We start from the raw sequence: 27,963 nt of genomic DNA, 5'->3' as shown, positions 1-27,963 counted from the left end.
GTTTAAGCAAAGATAAAGTGTAGTTATTTCTTGCACATGAGAATCTGATTTCTGTATCAATGAAAGATTTTAATTCCGAGAAAAATAGCATAAGTCTGGCTTGCTGGGGAATATGGAAAGGAAGGGCTCAGATTAAGGGATGTGGCACGTTCATCAGGAGAGAGGTCTCCACAGTCTCCTGCCCCTCCTGGCCTGGCCTTTCACTGTGGTGTCCGGCCTCTGGGAAGAACTTCTATGGGGCACTATTTCCACTTGGGCTGTCACTAGGTGACCAGGTATGGGACAGAGGAGCATCCAGTGACCCCCAACTCTCCTCCTCCCCTTCGACCTGTGAAAAGAGTGAAGATGACTGGGCACATACTCCAGCATTGCCTGGTACAGCTCAACCTCGTTGGTCAGCCAGAAGCACCGGCTGTATGACAAGAGGCCTGGCTAGAGACGTCACGAGCAGCTTCCTTCGTGCCCCCGGTCCCAGGCGTCGGTGATGTTAGCACTTGTGCCTGTGTCCCAGAAGGAGCTCAGTTCTGCCCGTATCAGTCGATGCTTCTCACCGGTTTCAGATAAAACTTTCACCTAATAAATTGTGTGTTAGCACTGAAGCCTGGATAAGCTCCTTGGGATCTGGGAACCATTAGATGAAATACTCCTCCTTCTCCCTGCCCTTGGCCGAGTTGCTCTCCATCTGGAGGACGGCGCCGGGCTCGCCTTCTGCAGGTTCGTAGGTGACGTAGCTGCCTTTGTTCTTGTACAGGTAAAAGAAGATCAAGATCACGACTGAGAGCAGGGTGAGGAAGACCACTGTGATAACAACTTGGAAAGGAGAGGGAGAATGCAGAGAGGTTTCAGGATTGAGGACGTCTCAGTAACTCACAAGGCCCCCTGCATTAGACGATTCCCTCACTTGGTGAGGGTCCTCCTGCTGAAGTTATAACCAGCGTCCACTTCCAAATCTGTATTCCCCCACCAAGCCCGACTTCCTTGGTACGTGGTATCTGGAGTCTCTGTGCTTAGGGACACTAGGCTTTTGATTTCTGACCAAACTGAGCTCCCTCTCAACCAGTTCCTGATGATTATGAAAGAAACAGGAAGGAGGGAAACAGGAAATCGCTTATCCCAACAGGAAGGGTTTTTAAATTCATAGCCTCCTGTAGGGGTTTCTGATCCCTCCCATCCTCTTTCTCACCCCCTCAACAAACTGCACACATCCTTATCCCTACCCCCATACTCAACTGTAGTGCCCATATGCACTGCAGCTATTTGTGGCCACCTCCCAACCTGTCATTTACTGGCAGTACCTCTGACACGAAGCCTCTAAGGGTCTTTTATAACCTTATGTGTGTGTGTGTGTGTGTGTAATATAACTTGCGTGCCAAAACGAGCCCATTAATGGATTTGGTCTCTAATTTGTGGTGCTTTCCCATGTAGGGAAAACCCTGGTCTATCACATTGTCTCTGGAGCAACAGAGCCCCTGAGCTCAGAAGGTCCCTTGATTTGGCTCAGAGCCTGTTACCTGCAATGAGTGCTGTGCTGGCTTCAGCTTCTGGGGACAGGGCCTCAGTGGCCTGTAGGATTGGGGTGGCCATCAGTTCTTCTGGAAAATTTAGCAAAGTGGAAAAGGAAATGGGGTGAATTCTTTTGTTCTAAAACACGTTTGTCCTTCAATTTCACTACCCCACCTTCTTCCCTATTCAGACTTTTATCATTTAACTCCTATAGGACATCTGTATAGAAAAACCTGGAGAATAGAGGAGAAAACAAACCACCACCAAAGACGATAAACATTTTGATGGATTTCTCTCTCACATAGTGGTTAAAGTATGGGCTCTAGAGCTGACTGACGAGGTTCCAATCTGAGCTCTTTTACTAGCTGTGTGATCTTCAGAAAATTACCTAACCCCTCTGTGCATCAGCATCCTCATCTGGAAAATAGAGATAATAGTACCTACTTTATAGGATTGTTGGGACATGTATTAAGTAATTCAATAAGGGTAAGCTATCTATTATTAGGAATACATTTTTGCATAAATGAGATCAAATGATAAATGTATATACATGTATATATCAATATATTTATATTATATGCCACATGCATTTCTTCACTGTTTTTACAAACTCTTTGTAAACATTATTTTCTAATAATGAAATAAGGCTCCTTCCCTTATTAAAACCCTTTTCTATGCTTCCAGAGTAAGCCCTGCAATTTGAAAGGTTCTGAAATAAGGCCTCTCCTACCCTAAAATATATCCCATGTCTCCTTCTGCTATTGGTCTATCTGTCCTTCAGAGCCTGAAAGTCCCACTCCTAAAGTCACTACCCAGACTTCTAAATGTTTCCAAAAGAAGTCGGGAAGCCCTTCAGTTCTCTCCTAGTTAGCATTTTAGTGTAGGGGTTTGAAAATGTTAGTTACTGCAGGACAGAGGTATCCTGGGGAAAACAGTCTGACTGACCCTAAAATAACCCACAGGAGGCATCTCAGTATTCATTCAATAAATACTAATAGCAGTTAATACTCATTAACACTCTACTCTCTGCCAGGTGTGTGCCAGGCACACTGCGGGCAAGCGAAACAGACATGGTCTACCTTCCCCGAGCTCAGCCTCCACCACAGCAAGTTCACAGTTAAGGACTGTTATACGTGTGGCAAAGGCAACATCTGGGAGCTTAGGAGGGCATGTGGCAGAGGGGCCTCCCCGGGAAGAAGGATTTGAGCTGGGGGCTGAAGCAAGGGTAGGAGTTTACAGGGTGAAAGGGGCGGGAGGCGGGGCACATTCTAGGCAGAGGGAAGAGCCTGGATCAAAGCTCCGAGATGAGAGGACCCAAAGGCCAGTGTGGCCGGAGCACAGGGCCTGAGCCTGATTCCTGTCTCTCGCCCGACACCTTCAGGATTCCATCCAGGACAAGGGAAATTCAGTCACTAGCGGTGGTCTGGTGAGCCTGGGAGCAGTGCCAAGAGGGGTCAGTGGTGTTGAAAGACCTTCTCACACAGGCCAGGGGAGGCTTGTTGAACCGTCCTGGTTTTGCCACAGGAAAAGCAGATGTGGGCTGCCTGGATCGCCACCCTGCTCCCAGGGCCAGGCCAAACCCTTCTCCACTCTTTTTTTTTTTTTTGCGGTACGCGGGCCTCTCACTGTTGTGGCCCCCTCCCGCTGCGGAGCACAGGCTCCGGACGCACAGGCTCAGCGGCCAAGGCTCACAGGCCCAGCCGCTCCGCGGCATGTGGGATCTTCCCGGACTGGGGCACGAACCCGTGTCCCCTGCATCGGCAGGCGGACTCCCAACCACTGCGCCACCAGGGAAGCCCTCCACTCTTTCTTTAGGAGCAGTGATACAGTCAGCTACTTTGTGGCTTCGGGCAAATGGTTACATCTCCTGATTCATCCATCCATTCTCATCTGTAACCAGTAGGAACTATATTAACCAACTCTGCAGGGCTATTGTAAAGGCTAAAGGAGAAAACGTGCAGGCAAGCATCATTAAAAGGGAAAGCCGCTCTAGGTTTGAATCCCACCCCAGCATAGTCCTAGGTAACCTTGAGGAGGTTACCAAACCTCTCCGAGCCTCAGTTTCTCTCCCATGCATAAAACAGGAGAGTGGTAGGCAGCTTCTAAGATGAATCCCAATGATTCCCACCTCCTGGTGTTTACATCCTTGTGTAAGCCCCTCTCCCTGTGTGTCGGCTGAACCCAGTGACTAGGTTCTAACAAACAGAATACAGCCAAAGTGATGGGCTGTCACTTCTGAGATTATACTGTGACTTCCATCAAAGACAAGCCCTGAAGTTTATCCACCTGATCACTGCTTCAGACTGCTGCCCCTCACCATGCACGCTTTCCTCCCACAAATGTCCTGGGGCTGCACACCATCTTCCCACCATTGACCTAGAGTTCTATACAGCTGCTCTCACAGTTTTGTCTTTCTTAAACATCTGAGAACTTAAGATACACAAAGCATCGAGAAGAATAATGTATGTACAGAAGCTTCAATATAAAGATGAGTAAGATTCAGCTCAATTGATCAACAAGAATTTAGTTTGGGGCTTCCCTGGTGGCGCAGTGGTTGAGAGTCTGCCTGCTGATGCAGGGGACACGGGTTCGTGCCCCAGTCTGGGAAGATCCCACATGCCGCGGAGCGGCTGGGCCCGTGAGCCATGGCCGCTGAGCCTGCACGTCCGGAGCCTGTGCTCCGCAGCGGGAGAGGCCACAGCAGTGAGAGGCCCGCGTACCGCAAAAAAAAAAAAAAAAAAAAAAGAATTTAGTTTGCACCTACCACGTGCCAGAGGCACTGTCATAGATGCTGGGCAAGCAGCAGTGATGAGGCTCACCAAGGACCCAACCATGGAGCTGAATTTTAGTGAGGCTTCAGAGAACAGATATGTATGAGTCCTCGGAAAGAGAATCCAGGAGGGTAGATGATTCCTAGTTGGGAAATTCTGCAAATAATCCCAATTATAACAGCTGCCATTGGCTAAGTCCCTGCTTTGTGCTGGGCATTTCGTATACATAATTACGAATCCTTAGAATACCAACCACTTCACAGCAGGTGTTTTTACTTGCCAATGTGGACCCTGAGGCCCGGGAAGAGTTAAGTGACATCCCTCGTATTACACATGAAGGAACAGTGGATGGCGCCAAGATCTGAATCCAGGACTAGCCCCTCCAAAGCCCAAGGTATTTATACTAAGCCTTCCTACCACTGTCCTTTTCTTTTTTTTCCAATAGGGAAAAAGAGGAAGAGGTAACAAAAGATAACTATGAGGCAGCACGAGCTTTCCAAAAGTGCAAGGTTTTAAAAGGTATGGACAGTTGCGGAAGAAAAACCAGAGGACCACAATCAAATACAGACCGTTGCATTACAAAGAGGGCTCCTTTAATGTGAACTTGCTCACAGGCGACTGGTGAGCAGGGAATGATATCAGAATGATATCAGTCACAATGGTTCATATGCAACCTCAAGCTTTCTACAACTGCAGAGTACATTTCATCAATAAAGACCTTAAGAAACATAAAATGCACTAGAAGTACCTTCCTTGGACGCAGTTATCAGTTGGTTTCCACTTATACTAAGCCATCTGGTGATGCAGTAAGTACAAATGAAGGAGGTACAAAAAAATAATTATATACAAAAACATTAGAAGAAGGCAGAGTCATGTAAGAAATTTACCTCTATATGAAACGTACCTCTATGAGAAAACACTAGAAGAAGGCAGATCCTACATCAGATTTTTATTTTTGATAAAAATAATCTCTGTTGAAAGTTAAGTCTCTCTGGAACCAACTTCTAAAAGGAGGAAGCACACTCCCCAGAGCACAGGGGGTCTAGGACAGACAGGGATTCAAGGTTCAATGTTGGTGGAGATGTAACTGCCAATATTTTAATTCAGACTGTTGTATTTCTAGGGTTCTCGTTACAAAGTTTCATAAGTTTTGAGTGTTCTGTCCCAATTCTGTCTTTCCTGTAAGCCCATTTCCAGTAACGGGATTTCAGAATGTGAATCTTTTCAAAAATGCACATAAAGGTTAAAAGCAGAAACTTAAAAGAATAGTGTCAGGAAGCACTATACAGCTCAAGTTGGCAAACACATAGGAAGGGCAATTTAAAAAGTGTTATATTTGGGGCTTCCCTGGTGGCACAGTGGTTGAGAGTCCGCCTGCTGATGCAGGGGATACGGGTTCGTGCCCCGGTCCAGGAGGATTCCACGTGCCGCGGAGCAACTAGGCCCGTGAGCCACGGCCGCCGAGCCTGCGCATATGGAGCCTGTGCTCCGCAACAGAAGAGGCCGCAATAGTGAGAGGCCGGTGTAAAGTAAAAAAAAAAAAAAAAAAAAAAAAGTGTTATATTTGGAGCAAAAACAAGGAAATGGGCCAGGCTTGCTATCTGGGCCTGAAGCTAAGAGGTCGGAGGTAATAGAGAAACTAGAACTCTCCCAGCCTGTTTTGCCTCTGTCTCCTATCAAAGAGAATGATTTCCGTACTAAAGGAGAGCAGGAGCCTTGGTGACGTGGGGAAGTGAGCTCAAGAGAAGGGACACAACCCAGAAAGCACCAAGCTAATCTAAAAGGGATCCAGGTAAGTGACAGCCAAGGGCACCGAAAGAACATGTAAATGGGATCACTATTGATGATACAGGAACTTCTGAGAAAGACAGAGGGGCCAGGAGCCTGAAGGGCCACAGAAAGAGATGGATTCTGTAAACAACTGGTGAAACTGATATAGTTCCTCAGCAAAATTCTAGAACAAGTTATAAGGAACTGCTTTGGGGGTCCTGAACTTGAAACCACAAGCATTAAGAGTTAATGTGAGGGGCTTCCCTGGTGGCGCAGTGGTTGAGAGTCCGCCTGTCGATGCAGGGGATACAGGTTCATGCCCCGGTCTGGGAAGATCCCACATGCCGTGGGGCGGCTAGGCCCGTGAGCCATGGCCACTGAGCCTGCGCGTCCGGAGCCTGTGCTCCACAATGGGAGAGGCCACAACAGTGAGAGGCCTGCGTACCGAAAAAAAAAAAAAAAAAAAAAAAGAGTTAATGTGAGACCACTAGGAGCAAGCTGGGTCAGACAAGTCACACAGCCTTTTTAGACTGAGGTTCCAGGTTCATAGACAGAGAAATTAAAAGGCTAATTCAGCAAGTATTTACAGAGTGTGTACTCTGTGCCAGGGTCCATTCAAGGTCCTGGGCATAGATTAGTGAACACAACAAGCAAAAACTCATGCCTTCACAGTTCCTTAGAAAACTAAACAGAATTATCATATGATCCAGCAATTTTACTTCTGAGTATCTATCCAAAAGAAATGAAAGCAGGAACTCAAACAGATATTTGTACACCAATATTCACAGCAGCATTATTCACAATAACTAAAAAGTGAAACAACTCAAATGTCCATCAACAGATGAACAGATAGACAAAATATGGTATATATATACACACACAATGGAATATTTATTCAGCCTTAAAAAGGAAGGACGTTCTGACACATGCTACTATGTGGATGAACTTTGAAGACATCATGCTAACTGAAATAAGCCAGTCACAAAAGGACAAATATCGTATGATTCCACTTGTCTGAGGTACCTAGAATAGTCAAATTCATAGAGACAGACAGTGGTTATCAAGAGCTGGGAAGAGGGGAGAATGAGGAGTTATTGTTTAATGGCTACCAAGTTTCAGTTTGGGATGATGAGAAAGTTCTAGAGAGGGATGATGGTGATGGTTACAAAACAATGTGAATGTACATAATGCCACTGAACTGTATCCTTTAAAATGGTAGATTTTAGGATTGGTTCAAGATGGTGGAGTAGAAGGATGTGCGCTCACTCCCTCTTGAGAGAGCACTGGAATCACAACTAACTGCTGAACAATCATCAACAGGAAGACACTGGAACTCACCAAAAAAGGCACCCCACATCCAAAGACAAAGGAGAAGCCGCAATGAGATGGTAGGAGGGGCACAATCACAATAAAATCAAATCCCATAACTGCTGGGTGGGTGACTCACAAACTGGAGAACACTTATACTACAGAAGTCCACCCACTGGAGTGAAGGTTCTGAGCCCCATGTCAGGCTTCCTAACCTGGGGGGTCTGGCAACGGGAGGAGGAATTCCCAGAGAATCAGACTTTGAAGGCCAGCAGGATTTGACTGCAGGACTTTGACAGGACTGGGGGAAACAGAGACTCCATTCCTGGAGGGCACACACAAAGTAGTGTGCGCACCAGCACCCAGGGGAAGGAGCAGTGACCCCAAAGGAGACTGAACCAGACTTGCCTGCTAGTGTTGGAGGGTGTCCTGCAGAGCTGGGCGGTGGCTGTGGCTCACCATGGGGACAAGGACATTGGCAGTAGAAGTTCTGGGAAGTACTCCTTGGCATGAGCCACCCCGGAGTCTGCCATTAACCCCACCAAAGAGCCTGCAGCCTCCAGTCGCCTCAGGCCAAACAACCAACAGGGAGGGAACCCAGCCCCACCCATCAGCAGACAAGCAGATTAAAGCTTTACTGAGCTCTGCCCATCAGAGCAACACCCAGCTCTACCCACCACCAGTATCTTCCATCAGGAAGCTTGCACAAGCCTCTTAGATAGCCTCATCCACCAGAGGGCAGACAGCAGAAGCAAGAAGAACTACAATCCTGCAGCTTGTGGAACAAAAACCCATTCACAGAAAGACAGACAAAATGAAAAGGCATAGGACTATGCACCAGATGAAGGAACAAGATAAAACCCCAGAAAAACAACTGAATGAAGTGGAGATAGGCAACCTTCCAGATAAAGAATTCAGAATAATGATAGTGAAGATGATCCATGATCCAGGACCTTGGAAAAAGAATGGAGGCAAAGATCGAGAAGATGCAAGAAATGTTTAACAAAGACCTAGAAGAATTAAAGAACAAACAAACAAAGATGAACAATACAATAACTGAAATGAAAAATACACTAGAGGAATCAATAGCAGAATAACTGAGGGAGAAGAACGGATAAGTGACGTGGAAGACAGAATGGTGGAATTCACTGCCGTGGAACAGATTAGAGAAAAAAGAATGAAAAGAAATGAAGACAGCCTAAGAGACCTCTGGGACAGTATCAAACGCACCAACATTCACATTATAGGGGTCCCAGAAGGAGAAGATGAAGAGAAAGGACCCGAGAAAATATTTGAAGAGATTACAGTCGAAAACTTCCCTAACATGGGAAAGGAAATAGCCACCCAAGTCCAGGAAGCACAGAGAGTCCCAGGCAGGATAAACCCAAGGAGAAACACGCCAAGAAACATTTTTTTTTTTTGCGGGGGGTACGCGGGCCTCTCACTGTTGTGGCCTCTCCCGTTGCAGAGCACAGGCTCCGGAAGCGCAGGCTCAGCGGCCATGGCTCACAGGCCCAGCCGCTCCGTGGCATGTGGGATCTTCCCAGACCGGGGCACGAACCCGCGTCCCCTGCATCGGCAGGCGGACTCTCAACCACTGTGCCACCAGGGAAGCCCCCCAAGAAACATATTAATCAAATTGACAAGAATTAAAGACAAAGAAAAATTATTAAAAGCAACAAGGGAAAAACGACAAATAACATACAAGGGAACTCCCGTAAGGTTAACAGCTGATTTCTCAGCAGAAACTCTACAAGCCAGAAGGGTGTGGCACGATATATTTAAAGTGATGAAAGGGAAGAAGCTACAACCAAGATTATTCTACCCGGCAAGGATCTCATTCTGATTTGAAATAGAAATCAAAAGCTTTACAGACAAACAAAAGCTAAGAGAAATCAGCACCACTAAACCAGCTCTACAACAATGCTAAAGAAACTTCTCTAAGTGGGAAACACAAGAGAAGAAAAGGATCTACAGAAACAAAACCATAACAATTAAGAAAATGGTAATAGGAACATACATATCGATAATTACCTTAAACGTGAATGGATTAAATGCTCCAACCAAAAGACACAGGCTCGTTGAATGGATACAAAAACAAGACCCATATATATGCTGTCTACAAGAGACCCAATTCAGACATAGGGACACATACAGACTGAAAGTGAGAGGATGGAAAAAGATATTCCATGCAAATGGAAATCAAAAGAAAGCTGGAGTAGCAATACTCATATCAGATAAAATGACTTTAAAATAAAGACTGTTACAAGAGACAAGGAAGGACACTACATAATGATCAAGGGATCAATCCAAGAAGAAGATACAACAATTATAAATATATATGCACCCAACATAGGAGCACCTCAATACATAAGGCAACTGCTAACAGCTATAAAAGAGAAAATCGACAGTAACACAATAATAGTGGGGGACTTTAACACCCCAGTTACACCAATGGACAGATCATCCAGACAGAAAATTAACAAGGAAATATAAGCTTTAAATGACACAATAGACCAGAAAGATTTAATTGACATTTACAGGAGATTCCATCCTAAAACAGCAGATTACACTTTCTTCTCAAGTGCACATGGAACATTCTCCAGGATAGATCACATCTTGGGTTGCAAATCAAGCCTCAGTAAATTTAAGAAAATTGAAATCATATCAAGCAGCTTTTCCGACCACAACGCTATGAGATTAGAAATAAATTACAGGGAAAAAAACGTAAAAAAGACAAACACATGGAGACTAAATAATACATTACTAAATAACCAAGAGATCACTGAAGAAATCAGAGGAAATCAAAAAATACCTAGAGACAAATGACAATGAAAACACAACGATCCAAAACCTATGGGATGCAGCAAAAGCAGTTCTAAGAGGAAAGTTTATAGCAATACAATCCTACCTCAAGAAACACGAAAAAACTCAAATAAACAGTCTAACTTTACACCCAAAGGAACTGGAGAAAGAAGAACAAACAAAACCCAAAGTTAGTAGAAGGAAACAAATCATAAAGATCAGAGCAGAAATAAATGAAATAGAAACAAAGAAAACAATAGCATAGGTCAATAAAACTAAAAGGTGGTTCTTTGAGAAGATTAACAAAATTGATAACCTTTAGCCAGACTCATCAAGAAAAAGAGGGAGAGACTCATATCAATAAAATTAGAAATGAAAAAGGAGAAGTTACAATGGACACCGCAGAAAGACAATGCATCCTAAGAAACTACTACACGCAACTCTATGCACATAAAATGGACAATCTGGAAGAAACAGACAAATTCTTAGAAAGGTATAACCTTCCAAGACTGAAACAGGAAGAAATAGAAAATATGAACAGACCAATCACAAGTAATGAAATTGAAACTGTGATTAAAAATCTTCGAACAAACAAAAGTCCAGGACCAGATGGCTTCACAGGTGAATTCTATCAAACATTTAGAGAAGAGCTAACACCCTTCCTTCTCAAACTCTTCCAAAAAATTGCAGCAGAAGGAACACTCCCAAACTCATTCTACAAGGCCACCATCACCCTGATACCAAAACCAGACAAAGATACTACAAAAAAACAAAATTACAGACCAATATCACTGATGAATATAGATGCAAAAATCCTCAACAAAATACTAGCAAACAGAATCCACCAACACATTAAAAGGATCATACACCACGATCAAGTCGGATTTATCCCAGGAATGCAAAGATTCTTCAATATATGGAAATCAATCAATGTGATACACCATATTAACAAATTGAAGAATAAAAACCATATAATCATCTCAATAGATGCAGAAAAAGTTTTTGACAAAATTCAACACCGATTTATGATAAAAACTCTCCAGAGGGCTTCCCTAGTGGCGCAGTGGTTGAGAATCTGTCTGCCGAAGCAGGGGACATGGGTTTGTGCACCGGTCCGGGAAGATCCCACATGCTGTGGAGCGGCTAGGCCTGTGAGCCATGGCCGTTGAGCCTGCGCATCCAGGGCCTGTGCTCCGTGACCGGAGAGGCCACAACAGTGGGAGGCCCGCGTACCACAAAAAAAAAAAAACCAAAAAACCCCCCAAAAACCCCACAACTCTCCAGAAGTGGGCATAGAGGGAACCTACCTCAACATAATAAAGGCCATATATGACAAACCCACAGCAAACATCATTCTCAATGGTGAAAAACTGAAAGCACTTCCTCTAAGTTCAGGAACAAGACAAGGATGTCCACTCTCACCACTATTATTCAACATAGTTTTGGAAGTTCAAGCCACGGCAATCAGAGAAGAAAAAGAAATAAAAGGAATACAAATTGGAAAAGAAGTAAAGCTGTCACTGTTTGCAGATGACATGATACTATACATAGAGAATCCTAAAGATGCCACCAGAAAACTACTAGAGCTAATCAATCAATTTGGTACAGTTGCAGGATACAAAATTAACGCACAGAAATCTCTTGCATTCCTATACACTAACAATGAAAGATCAGAAAGAGAAATTAAGGAAAAAATCCCATTCACCACTGCAACCAAAAGAATAAAATACCTAGGAATAAACCTACCTAAGGAGGTAAAAGACCTGTACTCAGAAAACTATAAGACACTGATGAAAGAAATCAAAGATGACACAAACAGATGGAGAGATACACCATGTTCTTGGATTGGAAGAATCAATATTGTGAAAATGACTATACTACCCGAAGCAATCTACAGATTCAGTGCAATCCCTATCAAATTACCAATGGCATTTTTTACAGAACTAGAACAAAAAATCTTAAAATTTGTGTGGAGACACAAAGGACTCCGACTCCGAATAGCCAAAGCAATCTCGAGGGAAAAAAAACAGAGCTGGAGGAATCAGACTCCCTGACTTCACACTATACTACAAAGCTACAGTAATCAAGACAATCAAGGCATAAAAACAGAAATATAGATCTTTGGAACAGGATAGAAAGCCCAGAGATAGACCCACACACCTATGGTCAACTAATCTATGACAAAGGAGGCAAGGATATACATTGGAGAAAAGAGAGTCTCTTCAATAAGTGGTGCTGGGAAAACTAGACAACTACATGTAAAAGAATGAAATTAGAACACTCCCTAATACCATACACAAAAATAAACTCAAAATGGATTAAAGATCTAAATGTAAGACTGGACACCATAAAACTCAGAAGAAAATATAGGAAGAACACTCTTTGACATAAATCACAGCAAGATCTTTTTTGACCCACCTCCTAGAGTAATGGAAATAAAAACAAAAATAAACAAATGGGACCTGATGAAATTTAAAAGCTTTTGCACAGCAAAGGAAACTATAAACAGGCGAAAAGACAATGCTCAGAGTGGGAGAAAATATTTGCAAACTAATCAGTGGACAAAGGATTAACCTCCAAAATATACAAAAGCTCATGCAGCTCAATATTAAAAAAAAGAACCCAATCAAAAAATGGGCAGAAGACCTAAATAGACACTTCTCCAAAGAAGACATACAGATGGCCAAGGGGCACATGAAAAGCTGCTCAACATCACCAATTATCAGAGAAATGCAAATCAAAACTACAATGAGGTATCATCTCACACTGGTTAGAATGGGCATCATCAGAAAATGTACAAACAACAAATGCTGGAGAGGGTGTGGAGAAAAGGGAACCCTCTTGCACTGCTGGTGGGAATGTAAATTGATACAGCCACTATGGAGAACAGTATGGAGGTTCCTTAAAAAACTAAAAATAGAACTACCATATGACCCAACAATCCCACTACTGGACATATACTCAGAGAAAACTGTAATTCAAAAAGACACATGCGGGGTTCCCTGGTGGCGCAGTGGTTGAGAATCTGCCTGCTAATGCAGGGGACACGGGTTCGAGCCCTGGTCTGGGAGGATCCCACATGCCGCGGAGCAACTGGGCCCGTGAGCCACGACTACTGAGCCTGCGCGTCTGGAGCCTGTGCTCCGCAACAACAGGCCGCGATAGTGAGAGGCCCGCGCACCGCGATGAAGAGTGGCCCCCGCTTGCCACAACTAGAGAAAGCCCTCGCACAGAAACGAAGACGCAACACAGCAAAAATAAATAAATTAATTAATAAAAACTCCTACCCCCAACATCTTCTTTTTTTTTTTTTTTGCACGGTACGTGGGTTTCTCACTGCTGTGGCCTCTCCCGTTGCAGAGCACAGGCTCCGGACGTGCAGGCTCAGTGGCCATGGCTCACGGGCCCAGCCACTCCACGGCATGTGGGATCTTCCCGGACCGGGGCACGAACCCATGTCCCCTGCATCGGCAGGCAGACTCTCAACCACTGCGCCACCAGGGAAGCCCACCAACATCTTCTTTAAAAAAAAAAAAAAAAAAGACACATGCACTGCAATGTTCATTGCAGCAGTATTTACAATAGCCAGGTCATGGAAGCAACCTAAATGCCCAATGACAGACAAATGGATAAAGAAGATGTGGTACCTATATACAATGGAATATTAGCCATAAAAAGGAACGAAATTGGGTCATTTGTAGAGACGTGGATGGACTTAGAGACTGTCATACCGAGTGAAGTAAGTCAGAAAGAGAAAATCAAATATCACATATTAATGCATATATGTGGAACCTAGAAAAATGGTACAGATGAACAGGTTTGCAGGGCAGAAACTGAGACACAGATGTAGAGAACAAACGTATGGACACCAAGGGGGGAAAGCAGGGGGGCGGGGATATGGTGGTGTGATGAATTGGGAGATTGGGATTGACATGTATACACTGATATGTATAAAATAGATAACTAATAAGAACTTGCTGTATAAAAAATAAAAAATAGGGCCTCCCTGGTGGCGCAAGTGGTTGAGAGTCCGCCTGCCGATGCAGGGGATACGGGTTCGTGCCCCGGTCTGGGAGGATCCCATATGCCGCGGAGCGGCTGGGCCCGTGAGCCATGGCCGCTGGGCCTGCGCATCCGGAGCCTGTGCTCCGCAACGGGAGAGGCCACAACAGTGAGAGGCCCGCATACCGCAAAAAAAAAAATAAATAAATAAATAAATAAAAAATAAAAAATAAAATTCAAAAAAAAAATAAAATGCAATAAAAAAGGTAAATTTTATGTTATGTATAATTTTACCACAACTTAAAGAAAAAACATTTTGTCATACAATTTACATCATGAGGGGGGGAAGATGGACAATGAACAGGTTAAAGAAGTAAAAGATATTAGACGTTGGTTAGTGTCATACAGAAAAGAAAATCGGGAAGGGGGATAAGGAGTTGGGATGTGGATGGGGTGGTCAGAGTGTCCCTGACGAGGTGACTTGAGTAAAATAAACACCTATAGAAGGAGAGGGAGGCAGCCATGAGGAGACGTGGGAGAGGAACATTCCAGGCAGAGGTAACAGCAAGTTCAAGGTAGGGCCATCAAATAATATTGGAAAGCACCTGGGGCCGTCATAGGCTCAGCATGTTAAAGGTGCATCATGGAGGTCACTTGGAAGGAGCAAGGGGGAGCGGACGAGCAGGTGAAGTAGAGGGGGCTGTATAAGAGGGGCGTTGAAGGTCATGGAAGGCCTTTGGCTTTTTCAGTGAGTGAGATGCAACCCTTTTAGAGGTTTTTGAGCAGAGACTGGATTTACATTTCAAAGGGGTGCTTCTCAAACTCTGCAGTGCGTAAGAATCTCCTAGGGAGTTTGTTAAAATGCAGACTATAGGGGCTTCCCTGGTGGTACAGTGGTTAAGAATCTGCCTGCCAATGCAGGGGACACAGGTTTGAGCCCTGGCCCGGGAAGATCCCACATGCCGCAGAGCAACTAAGCCCGTGTGCCACAACTACTGAGCCTGCGCTCTAGAGCCCACAAGCCACAACTACTGAGCCCGTGTGCCACAACTACTGAAGCCCACACACCTAGAGCCCGTGCTCTATAATAAGAGAAGCCACCGCAATGAGAAGCCTGTGCACCGCAACAAAGAGTAGCCCCCACTCACTGCAACTAGAGAAAGCCTGCACGCAGCAACGAAGACCCAATGCAGCCAAAAATAAAAAATAAAAATAAAAATAAAATAAAATAATGAAAAAAAATACAGACTATGGTTCATTAAGTCTAGGGTGGGGCCTGAAATTCCAAAGACTGCCCTTTTGAAACACGGAGACCACCATGTTGTAAGGAAGACCAGTCTGGCTCACTGGAGGATAAGAGGCCACATGGAGGAAAACTGAGGCATCCCCAGCTCAGCCGACAGCCAGTACCAACTGGTAGACATGTGATGTCATTTTGGACCTTCTAGCCCAGTGAACCTTCCAGCAGATTGCAGCTGCATGAGTGAGCACTGGTGAAAACAGCAGAGGAGTGCCCAACCAACTCCCAGAATGGTAAGAAATAATAAATTGCTGCTGTTTTAATTCACTAAGTGTTGAAGTGGTTTGTTACACAGCAATAGGTAATTGAAACAGAAACTGAGTTTTAAGGGATCTCTTTGTGTGTGGACAACGGGCTGTGGGAAGGTGGGGACAGGAGGAGAAGCAGATTTTACCCAGCACGTGGGCACAGCTGAATCCACCCAAGGAGGGGAGTCTTTTTCTAGTTTGCACAAAGGCACTGGCTGGGTCTAGCAGCAGTCCGGTGAGAAAGCGGTGGGATTCTGGAGACTTCTCGGGTGGTCCAGTGGTTGAGAAGCCACCTTCCAATGCAGGGGATGTGGGTTCGATCCCTGGTCGGGGAACTAAGATCCCACATGCTGCAGGGCAATTACTGAGCCTGCGCGCTGCAATGAAAGATCCCACATACGTCGACGAAGATCCCGCGTGCCGCAACTGAGACCCGATGCAGCCAAATAAATGAATAAATTAAAAAAAAAATTTTTTTTTAAAGAAAGTGGTGGGATTCTGGATATATTCTGAAGTTAAGGCTGAGGATGTGGGGTGAAGTCACGGATAACACCAAGGTTTGGGGCCTGGGTAACTGGAGGGAGAGAAGGCCTGCTGTTACCTGAGATGCGAAGCCTGCAGGTGGAACAGGTTTAGAGGGGAAGATCCAGAGTTCAATTTTGGACATGATTGCAGACATCAAGACTGGAATCTGGGGGAATTCACTGGTGATCCAGTGGTTAGGACTGCGCTTTCACTGCTGAGGGTGTGGGTTCAATCCCTGGTCAGGGAACTAGGATCCCATGAGATGTGTGGTGTGAAAAAAAAAAAAAAGACTGGAATTTGGGGAAGAGGTCTGGATTGGAGATTTTAAAAGTCAGCATCTTTACAACCATGAGACTGAATGAGATCACCAAGGGAGTAAGTACAGATAAAGAGGACCAAGGACCGAGCCCAGGGAGGAAAAAGCAAAGGAAGCTGAGGAGTAGCAGCCAAAGAGACCAAGTACAAGGACCACCAGGTTTTCCCACAGAGGTCATGAATGACCTTGACAAGAAAAGCTTGGTGAAGTGCTGAGTATAAACCCCTGGTTTACAGTGGGTTCAAGAAAAAAAGAAAGCAACCTAAGTGTCAATTGACAGATGAATAGATAAAGAAGATGTGGTGTACACACACACACACACACACACACACACACACACACACACACACACAGAAATATTACCCAGCCATAAAAAAGAATGAAATAATGCCACTTGCAGCAACATGGATGGACCTAGAGATTATCATACTAAGTGAAGTAAGCCAGACAAAGACAAATATGATACGATATCGCTTATATGTGGAATCTAGAAAAACAAAGAAACAAATGAACTTATTTATAAAACAAATAGACAGACAGACATAGAAAACAAATTTATGGTTACCAAAGGGAAAAGGGGGGTAAATTAGGAGCTTGGGATTAACAAATACACACTACTATCTATAAAACAGATAACCAACAAGGACCTACCATATAGCACAGGACACTAAACTCAGTATTTTGTAATAACGAATAAGGGAAAAGAACCTGAAAAAGAATAGATACATACGTATATGTATAACTGAATCATTTTGCTGTACACCTGAAACTAACACAACATGTAAATCAATTATACTTCAATAAAAAAAGAAAAGAAAGAAAAAAAGGGAAGGAGAGGCATTGAAGGCAGAATATAAACTTTTTTTTTTCTGTAAAGTTGAGGAGGGAAATAGGGCTATAGCTGGAGGGGGAAGAGAGTTCAAGTTTTTTGTTTATTTTTGCTTTTCTTAGATGGGATAAGTGACAGCCTGTTTATGTACGGACAGGAATGACTCAGATGAGAGGGAACAATTGACGGCTGGAGCCGTGTCCTTGAAGGGATGAAGGGATTGACTGCAGACAGCAGAGATCGTTCATGACTAATGTGCACATGGGCACGGAGGTGGGCAGTAGGTTCATGGGGGCAGTGGGAGCCTTTGGCAGTTCTCTTCTGAGAACTTTAATTTGCTCCAGAAAACAGACGTGTCATCAACTGAGAGTAAGCATGGGGAGGGGGTGAGATGAGTGGAAGGTGCCGCCTGAATAGCCAACGTCTCATCCCAGAACCGTGATAGAGTGTTTCCAACATCCCTGTGGATGGCTTTATCACACAGCCTGGCTTTATTAAGGACTAAGTTGGGTAGGGACTTCCCCGGTGGTCCAGTGGTTAAGATTCCACCTTCCAATGCAGGGGGCGCGGGTTCTATCCCTGGTCGGGGAACTAAATAAGAACCTGCATGCTGTGCAGCACGGCCAAAAATTAAAAAAAAAAAAAAAAAAAAAAGGACTAAGTCGGGGGGGAGTAACTGGCCATCAGGGAATGGAAGGATGCCAGTCTAAACAGAGCTTCTTCTTCCACTGGGATTTGACCTTAATTCTTTTTTTTTTTTTTTTTTGCGGTACACGGGCCTCTCACTGCTGTGGCCTCTCCCGTTGCGGAGCACAGCCTCCGGACGCGCAGGCTCAGCGGCCATGGCTCACAGGCCCAGCCGCTCCACGGCATGTGGGATCTTCCCAGACCGGGGCACGAACCCGCGTCCCCTGCATCGGCAGGCAGACTCTCAACCACTGCGCCACCAGGGAAGCCCCTGACCTTAATTCTTTTTGAATTGATATTATGATGTCAGACCATGCCAGGGCCAAATCAAGGCCTTTGTGTAATTCAAAATAAAAATACGGACTTCCCTAGTGGCGCAGTGGTTAATAATCCATCTGCCAATGCAGGGGAGACGGGTTCGAGCCCTGGTCTGGGAAGATCCCACATGCCGCGGAGCAACTAAGCCCGTGGGCCACAACTACTGAGCCTGTGCTCTGGAGCCCGTGAGCCACAACTACTGGGCCCATGTGCCACAACTACCGAAGCTTGCGCGCCTAGAGCCCATGATCCGCAGTGGGAGAAGCCACTGCAATGAGAAGCCTTCGCACCGCAATGAAGAGTAGCCGCCGCCCGTCTCAACTAGAGAAAGCCCGCGCGCAGCAACGAAAACCCAACACAGCCATAAATAAATAAATAAATAAAACAAATAAATTTATTTTAAAATAAATAAATAAAAATACTGGGCCTCCCTGGTGGCGCAGTGGTTGAGAGTCCGCCTGCCGATGCAGGGGATACGGGTTCGTGCCCCGGTCTGGGAGGATCCCATATGCCGCGGAGCGGCTGGGCCCGTGAGCCATGGCCTCTGGGCCTGCGCATCCGGAGCCTGTGCTCCGCAACGGGAGAGGCCACAACAGTGAGAGGCCCGCATACCGCAAAAAGAAAAAAAATATATATATACTAAATCAGGGCCTCCCTGGTGGCGCAGTGGTTGAGAGTCCGCCTGCCGATGCAGGGGATACGGGTTCGTGCCCCGGTCTGGGAGGATCCCATATGCTGCGGAGCGGCTGGGCCCGTGAGCCATGGCCGCTGAGCCTGCGCGTCCGGAGCCTGCGCGTCCGGAGCCTGTGCTCCGCAACGGGGGAGGCCACAACAGTGAGAGGCCCGCGTACAGCAAAAAAAAAAAAAAAAAAAAAAAAAATACTAAATCACAAGACAGATAAAAGAAAGTCCAATAATACATTTTCCCTTTATGGTAACAACTCTTGGCTTTTTTGCTTGTTTTTAAAATACAGTGAGGGAATTCCCTGGCTGTCCAGTCGTTAGGACTCTGCGCTCTCACTGCCAAGGGACCGGGTTCAATCCCTGGTCAGGGAACCAAGATCCCACAAGCCAGGCAGCACAGACAAAAAAAAAAAAAAAAAAAAAAGTGAATATTAAATCCTTTGTGAGAGCTTTTGTTTTGGTGCTCTACCTTATTGGTGCCTTCCACACAGGCTTAGTGTGGAAGGGTTTAGTGTCCTTTGGGTAAATACAGACCCCAGTAGACCCAGGGAAGGTTCAACAAATCTGTGAAGGACTCAAAGTTAGAGGGGCAACTAGTAAGCTGATAAAGAGATTTAAAATGACTGGAGAAATTGGCCAAACTGAACAAGATGAGATTCAACACACACCTTGCTCTTCCGGGAAATCAACTACTCACAAATAATGGGGAAGCCACAGCTTAGCAGCATCTATAAAAGACTTACAGTGGGATCACTAGAAATTCACCGACACTGGAAGGATAGAACCCAAAATAGGAGCAAGAGAGAGAGGAAGGTCGTAGAATTTTGGATGCTTTTTATTTTCTTTCTTTTCCTTTATCTTCCAAATTTCTTATGATGATAATGACTTTTATAATCATAAAATATTTAAAACTTGCTGCTATTTTAGGCACCATGAATATAAATGTGGTCTCTACAATGGCATCAACAGTGCTGCCCTACTCTGCGCTATTCCTAGACCGCTGAGTTGCATCTGGGTGCCAGTTTTAAGCTGAGCAGCCAACACAGTGAATGGCTTGGAAACCATATCAGATCAGGAAAGCCTGTAAGAGAAAGCTGAGTGAAAACTTAGTTGGGGATGGAGGGTTGGGACCTGAATGCTGTCTTTGAATATACCAACGATGACCTGTACAAGAGCACTAATGGCAGAAACTAATGGGAGATGGATGCCTTCCCCAGAGAACGGAGAGCAAAACTGGGCAGATGCTTCATGGGGAACTGGAGAGAGAATTCCAGCACAGAACGGGTAGTTGAACTATCTGACCCTCAGGACCTTTCTCAGCCTTAATGTTAGAATTTTTATAAATTGAAAATGTTCTATCAGAATTCACTACAAAAGCAAATTTTCAAACTGCTGAACTCTCAATGAAGTCTGTAGTTTAGTTAACAGTGTCGTACCAATGTTGGGACTTCCCTGGTGGTCCAGTGGGTAAGAAGATTCTGCACTCTCAATGCAGAGGTCCCAGGTTTGATCCCTGGTCGGGGAACTAGATCCCACATGCATGCCGCAACTAAGAGTCCTCATGCTGAAACTAAACATGCCACAATGAAGATCTCGCGTGCCGCAACTAAGACCCAGTGCAGCCAAAATAAATAAATAAATATTTTAAAAATAAATAAATTAAAATAAAAAGAATAATTCATTAAAAAAAAACCAGTATCATACCAATGTTAATTTCCTGGTCTTCACAAATGTATTGTGGTTATCTCTATCGACGTCAAATGTACCAAATGACATTTGAGGAAACATGGCTGAAGGGTATACAAACTCTCTGTACTATTTTTGCAACTTTTCTATAAATCTAAAATTATTCCAAAATAAAATGTCTATTAAAAAATCAAAAATTTAGGGCTTCCCTGGTGGCGCAGTGGTTGAGAGTCCGCCTGCCGATGCAGGGGACACGGGTTCGTGCCCCGGTCCGGGAATATCCCACATGCCGCGGAGTGGCTGGGCCCGTGAGCCATGGCCGCTGAGCCTGCACGTCCAGAGCCTGTGCTCCGCAACGGGAGAGGCCACGACAGTGAGAGGCCCGCATACGGCAAAAAAAAAAAAAAAAAAAAAAAATTAAAAGAATCTAAAAAAGAGTGGGTATGTGTATATGTATAACTGATTTGCTTTACTGTACTTTGTTGTACTAATACAACATTGTAAATCAACTATAGTCCAATAAAAATTTTTAACAAATCAGGGACTTCCCTGGTGGTCCAGTGTGTAAGCCTCTGTGCTTCCACTGCAGGGGGCATGGGTTCGATCCCTGGTCAGGGAACTAAGATCCTGCATGCCGTGCAGCAAGGTCAAAAAAAAAAAAAAAAAAAAAATCAAGAATTTGAATTCTACTCCACACAGAAGAGCTTTTCTCAGACTAAAAGTCACAGGGTGTCAGAGCTAATGAGCCGGAGCCTTTGGGCTTTAAGTATCAGAACAATAATCGATATTTGTGACTTACAGTTTGCAAAACATACATTATTTTATCTCTACCCCAAGAATGTGATGTAAGTAGCATTGGTATTATCATTATGTACAAGCCAGAAAATTGAGGTAGCTCAGCAAGCTTCGTCAACCAGCCCACCGTCACTCAGTGGTTGGCCCAGCCGGGCTTTAAATCTATCTCCTCACTTCAAGGTTCTTCGCAACTTCTAGAACCATCCCTGCCTTGCCTCCAGCTAAACATTTTGTTGACGTGTCCACTGGGTTTGGTTCTCAGGGTTTTATTGCAGGATGGGTGTTCACTAAAGCACTGTTTGCAAGAGTGACACATACCTGAATGTCTATCAGCAGAGGAATGATTAAATAAATGACAGGTCATTCATTCTGGAAATAGTACAGTTGTTAAAAAGAATGTGGTAGATCTGCAATTACTGGGACAGAATATATGGTTAGACAAAAAAAGCAAACTGCTAGGGCAGTATGTGTTATATGATTACATGTTTGTAAAAAAAAGTAAAGTAGGGCTTCCCTGGTGGCGCAGTGGTTAAGGATCCGCCTGCCAATGCAGGGGACACGGGTTCGAGCCCTGGTCCAGGAAGATCCCACATGCCGTGGAGCAACTAAGCCCGTGTGCCACAACTATTGAGCCTGCACTCTAGACCCTGTGAACCACAACTACTGAAGCCTGCGTGCCTAGAGAAAGCCCGTGCACAGCAATGAAGACCCAGCGCAGCCAAAAATAAATAAATAAATTTAAAAAAAAAGAAAAAGAAAAAGAAAATAGAACTATAAACATATATATATATATATATATATATATATATATATACACACACACACACACACACACACACACACACACACACACATAGAAAAAGTCTAGAAGGTTATTCCCTGAGGGGCATGTAATAGCTTTGTAATGAAAGAACAACAACGAAGTAAACTAAGTTCAGGAAACGTGGCATACAAGGGGAGAAATGGTTTACAGCTTTCTCCCCATTATCTCCTGTTCCTACCCCATTTCTCTCCTGTCTCCTCTTCCAAACAAAGGAAGAAGAATGTTACTTTGGGGACTTCCCTGGCAGTCCAGTGAGTAAGACTCCATTCTCCCGATGCAGGGGGCCTGGGTTCGATCCCTGGTCAGGGAACTAGATCCCGCATGCATGCCTCAACTATGAGTCTGCATGCCGCAACTAAGAGTCTGCATGCCGCAACTAATAAGTCTGCCCACCGCAACTAAAAGATCCTGCATGCATCAGTGAAGATCCCGTGTGCCACAACCAAGACCCAGTGCAGCCTAAATAGATAAATAAGAAAGGCAATATACTAAGGAAAGAAGAAATATTAAAAAAAAAAAAAGAATGTTACTTTGTTCCTTCCCTTCTCAGGCTCAGAAAGACTGTAGCACGCATTTTCTTTAAGGAGGGAGGCCTGGGGATGAGGACCACAAGATCTGAGATTTGAGGCTCCACCCAAATCCTAACCTACAGCAAATGAACTTCAAGATCTATTTGGCTCACTCACTTTTTTTTTTTTTTTGGTTAACCTAGATACCTGTTGGTTTGTTTGTGGCCCTTGTTCCTGGGCTAAATCTCTTATCACTGAGGCATCAGATCCTTTGCCACCTGAGTCTGACAACCTATTTATTTGCTCTAGCCCTGCCCAGCAAAGGGCGGCTCCCCCAATTCTCCTTTCCATGGGAACCCGCCCTGGAATTCTGCTCCCTTTCTCCTTCCTTCTCTTTCATGTGCCCCAGCCATGGGGTGGAGTGGCTGAGAGCAGTATACCATGACGGAAAGAATACAGGACTTGGCACAATATCCTGCCTCTGCCCTTATTAGCTGCGTGACCTTGGGAGAATTGCCTAACCTTTGAAAATTTCTTAACTTCCCTGAACCTCAGTTTTTGCTTCTGTAAAATGAGAATGAAACATGCTCACAGGGTTGTGATGAGGAATAAGCGAGATGAACAACACTGAGCATCTAATCTAGAGGACAACCTAGGATGTAGCTAGTGTGACTACATGGCAAGGGATGGGCTTTACCCAGTGGGGTGGGCAGAGTGGACAATGCCTATTCCACCCCACTCTCCTTCCAAGAGGGCAACTTATGCACTAGGCACAGCAGGCAACGCGCCTAGGGTCCACCATACTTCTAGGGGCCCATGAAAATGTTTTTTTAATGATCTTAATTTCTTTTAAAATCAGAAGAAAAAATTGAATGTTTATATCAAGGAAATTATAATATTGTTATATCAATCAATTATAAATATAACCATTAATGATTTTATTGTATATTAATTTTGTATTCTTCCTTATACCAACATAGTTGTAAAATACAATTTTTAACATATTACCTTTTTAAATGGAGGAATAGGCCCACAAAGGCAAAAGTGCCAAGGGCCCCTGAAAGTTTTAATGTGGCCCTCACTTTCAGCCCTCCTAAAGGATATCTCCTTTAGGAGATCTTTATAGATTGGGGCAAACGGATGTGAAAGGGCATAGGTGGGGAGGTGGGGAAAAGACATGCAAGACCCTCAATGATCCCATTCTTCAAAGTACAAGCCCTCACCCTGTCTGTAATTTCTCCATTTCTGTCCCTGAACTTACATTTGCTTGGACCCAGTGGGTAGGGGACTATATGATATGTCCTAAAATACCACTCCACTCATGTCATTTGTTGGGTTGAAAATGTAAATATACGACTCAACAACAACAAAACCAGACAACTGAAAAATGGGCAAGGACTTGAATAGACATTTATCCAAAAGATATACAGTTGCCAATAAACACATGAAAAGATGTTCAACATCACTAATCATTAGGGAAATGCAAATCAAAACCACAATGAGATACCATTCACACCCATTAGGATAGCCACTATTAAAAATCAGAAAATAGGGCTTCCCTGGTGGCGCAGTGGTTGAGAGTCTGCCTGCTGATGCAGGGGACACGGGTTCGTGCCCCGGTCCGGGAAGATCCCACATGCCGCGGAGCGGCTGGGCCTGTGAGCCATGGCCGCTGAGCCTGCGCGTCCGGAGCCTGTGCTCCGCAACGGGAGAGGCCACGACAGTGAGAGGCCTGCGTACGGCAAAAAAAAAAAAAAAATCAGAAAATAACAAGTGCTGTCAAGGATGTGGAGAAATTGGAACCCTATGCATTGCTGGTAGGAATGTAAAATGGTATAGCTACCCTGGGAAACAGTATGGCAGTGCCTCAAAAAATTAAACAGAATTACCACACTTCTGGGTATATACCCAAAAGAACTGAAAGAGGGACTCGAAGAGATATTTGTACACCAACATTCAAGCAGCAGTATTCACAACAGCCAAAAGGTGGAAGCAACCCAAGTATCTATTGGTGTATGAGTGGATAAATAAAATGATATACATTATATACATATAATATTATTAAGCCTTAAAAAGGAAGGAAATTCTGACAAATGCTACAAAATGGACGAGGCTCGGAAATGTTATGCTAGTGAAATAAGCCAGACACAAAAGGACAAATTTTGTATGATTACACTTATACTGGGTACCTAGTCAAATTTATACAGAGAGAAAGTATAATGGTGGTAGCCAGGGGCTGTGGGGAAGGGAATGAGGAGTTATTATTTAATGGATACAGAGTTTCAGTTTGGGAAGATGAAAAAGTTCTGGAGATGGATGGTGGTAACAGTTGCACAGCAATGTGAATACCACTCAATACTTAATACCACTGAACTTGTACACCAAAAAATAATCAAAATGGTAACATTTATGTTTATCTTACCACAAAATTTAAAGAAGAATGTATATAGTTCTGCTTTTGTCCAAGTCCTAATTTCTCAGCTGCCCAAGCAAGCATCACCTCTCTTCCCTACAGGCAGGTTTATTCTGTAGGTCCTCTGCCCTGTCCCCCAGAATACCCTCCAAGGTAAGCACAGTCTCTGTAGTTTCAGAAGTGGCAAAGGCTACCTTTATCTGGAATCCCTGCTGCACCCCTCTTTGCCTGTATAAACCTCACCCATCCTTCAAGGGTAAGGGCTCCATCCCTTCCCCACTCATGAAGCCTGTACTAACTAATCTAGACAGCTGCCCATTTCTCCCTTTTCTTATCTCCAGCAGACAACTAAGGGTCTGAATTGCTACATCACCAGTCACAGAGGACACTGCCTTTGACTTCCCCTGGGGTTCTCACTCACTTGTTTCCACATCAGTAAAGCAGAGAATGTCTGTCCTAATGACAAATGGGACCGCATATGGAAACAAAGGTGTATAGACCAACCAAGGTTTTGTTCCTCCCTTACCCTAATTAACATGTAATGAAAACAACCAATGAGTATCTGATGGTTTGTCCAGCTCAGCTTGGTTATGAAATGAAAGGTAGGAATCCATTCTCATTCTCTCTTTTTTTTTTTTTTTTGGAATCCATTCTTAACGTGAAGGGGAAAGAGGGGGATCCCTGACTAGGGAACAAGGGTAACAATAGTTCTGGGGAACAAGGGATTTTTGATGCTGGAGTGAATCATCAGAGGAGTGGAATTAGAAAGCAAGCAGAGGGACTTTCCTGGCGGTCCAGGGGTGAAGACTCTGTGCTTCCAAAGCAGGGGGCACCGCGGGTTCGATCCCTGGTGGGGGCACTAAGATCCCACGTGCCGCAGAATTCCTTTCTAGGAATAGGTGGGCTTTTCTAACAAGCACCCAGTAATAATAACCGATGTTACCGAGTGCTTGCTAGATATGAGACACTGTGCTAGGTGTTTTACATGGATTATCTCATTTAATCCTCACAAATAAGGTACTATTTCCCCCGTTTTACAAATGAGACTGGAGCTTAGAGGGTAGGTCACAAGGTCACAAAGCTCTAAGTAGTAGTACCAGGAATCGGTCCAGGTCCATGAAACTTCAGATTCCAACTGCACTAAAGTGTGCACGCTGGTTGCCTTCTGCTTCCTCCCAGGACCTTTTCTGGCGTGAGGCAGGTGGAGAGTAGTGGGAGTCTTCCCATCTGGGCAGAGGGCTCAGGGAATTCCAGGACTGGGCTGGGGTGGGGCAGTTTACGTGGGAAAGGCCTTCACCTACCTCCTGGAGAAGGCGTGGTTGGGAGGCTAGTCATCTCGGCAGGTGGACAGGCACCTGCAGGGAGGTGCAGATCTGTAGGAAGAGGGACAAAGAGCACAATGAGGTGGATGGGCCCATGCCTGGGGCTGAAGATGACTGGAAATCCCAGGAAAGCCTTTGGTGCCAGGTTTTCCTGAGTCCCTTCCCCAACTCTCCCCCCACCCCCGCCCTACTGAACGTCTATCCGGGGATCCTTTCACTGGGCCACCATTCACCTAGGAGGTTTCTCAAGGCCTGAGAAAGTTAGGTAAATGTACGCAAATTAGCCGCGGACTCAGTTTCACCCAGGCGCGGTAACAAGTCCCCGGTTCTCTCCCAGCCCGAGGTCTGGGGGAAGCCGTCCACTAGGTGTCAGGAGAGCGCAGGGAGGTCAGGCCCCCGGCCCAGGCTCGGGGCCGGCGCGGGGGCAGCGGCAGGGCCGGGCTGGGGAGCCAGGCGCCGGGCAACGGAGGGAGGGTCGTCAGTCGCCCTCAGGCCCGCCCGAGACGGCCGGTTGTCGGGGCTCAGCCCTCCGCCCCCAGTGCCCCCTCGGGCGTCCGCTGCAACGTCCGCGCGGTCCACCGACCCCGCTGGCCGGGCCCCCGCGGCCGCCCACCACCGGCCCGGCCGTGACTCTGGCACCCTGGGGCCCTCGCCGCGTCCGCGGACGTCGGGGCTCGAGCCCGCGGCACCGCCCCCCGCGCCCCGACCCCGGTCCAGTGCCCTCCTGCGTTACCCGCGCCAGGCAGGGCTCGCTGCGCTCCGAGGGCGGCCCGTCCCGGGCACCGGTTCCGAGCCGCCGCGACGGGAGGCTCCAGCCGAGGCCTGAGCTCGGCCGCTCTCGGTTTCAGTTCTTGACGCGGCCGCGGCGACTGCAGCGTGAGTGTGGGCGACCGGGCTCGCCTGGCCCTCCGGCCCTTCCCGGGTCCCCACCTCCGCGTGCTCACCTTACCAGTCGGACGGGCTGCAGGGGAAGGGCCGGTGCCGCGCCGCGCCGCGCGTCCTGCTCAACTCGACGGGGGCGGGAACCGCAGGCACCGCGGGGACCCGCCGGGGACCCAGAGCTGAGGAAGCAGCGCAAAGACGCTCAAAGTTAGCTGCCGAGGCCGGCCGGGGGCGGGGGGGGGGCGACTGGGTGGGACAGGAAAAGAGGAGAGAAACCGCCCTCTGCAGGTTCCCTCCGCCCTCCCGCCCGCCTCAGCTCCCCCGGGAGGAAAAGCTGCTTTTCCTCCTCCGATTGTCTCTTTACTCTCCATCCGGAGCCGCTTCCTCCCCCGCCTCCTCGAGGCGCCGGAGGGCACGGGATCAGAGTGAGCCCGCAGCTAATGGGATCTGTCCGCTTTCCCCGCCAT

General features: G+C 45.8%; 1 protein-coding gene across 3 annotated transcripts; it reads right to left on the bottom strand.

Moving 5' to 3' along the window:
* Positions 1-60: 60 nt before the first annotated feature.
* Positions 61-27,835, bottom strand: SMAGP (small cell adhesion glycoprotein). Of its 3 annotated transcripts, none has more exons than XM_060113505.1 (4): positions 27,559-27,835; positions 26,594-26,665; positions 1,512-1,592; positions 61-810 (listed from the first exon to the last, which is right to left on the bottom strand). In XM_060113505.1, the coding sequence occupies exons 2-4, from the start codon at positions 26,625-26,627 to the stop codon at positions 632-634; spliced, it is 294 nt and encodes a 97-aa protein (XP_059969488.1). In that variant the 5' UTR covers positions 26,628-26,665; positions 27,559-27,835; the 3' UTR covers positions 61-631. The 3 variants fall into 3 exon arrangements, with proteins under 3 accessions (XP_059969488.1, XP_059969490.1, XP_059969489.1); XM_060113507.1 differs by having other exon boundaries at positions 27,564-27,835; XM_060113506.1 differs by lacking the exon at positions 27,559-27,835 and adding an exon at positions 27,348-27,549.
* Positions 27,836-27,963: the final 128 nt, after the last annotated feature.

The sequence above is a fragment of the Mesoplodon densirostris genome, chromosome 11 (assembly GCF_025265405.1).
Source record: "Mesoplodon densirostris isolate mMesDen1 chromosome 11, mMesDen1 primary haplotype, whole genome shotgun sequence".
Lineage (NCBI taxonomy): Eukaryota > Metazoa > Chordata > Mammalia > Artiodactyla > Ziphiidae > Mesoplodon > Mesoplodon densirostris.
Note: the sequence above shows the minus strand (reverse complement) of the source record. Positions and strands in the feature narration are given on the sequence as shown.

Coding starts and splice junctions, on each gene's coding strand:
- SMAGP (XM_060113505.1), bottom strand. CDS start 26,627: ATGACTAGCCTCCCAACCACGCCTTCTCCAGGAG. Junction 1,593..26,593: donor AACCACGCCTTCTCCAGGAG/GTAGGTGAAGGC, acceptor TAAATTTTCCAG/AAGAACTGATGGCCACCCCA. Junction 811..1,511: donor CAGCACAGCACTCATTGCAG/GTAACAGGCTCT, acceptor CTCCTTTCCAAG/TTGTTATCACAGTGGTCTTC.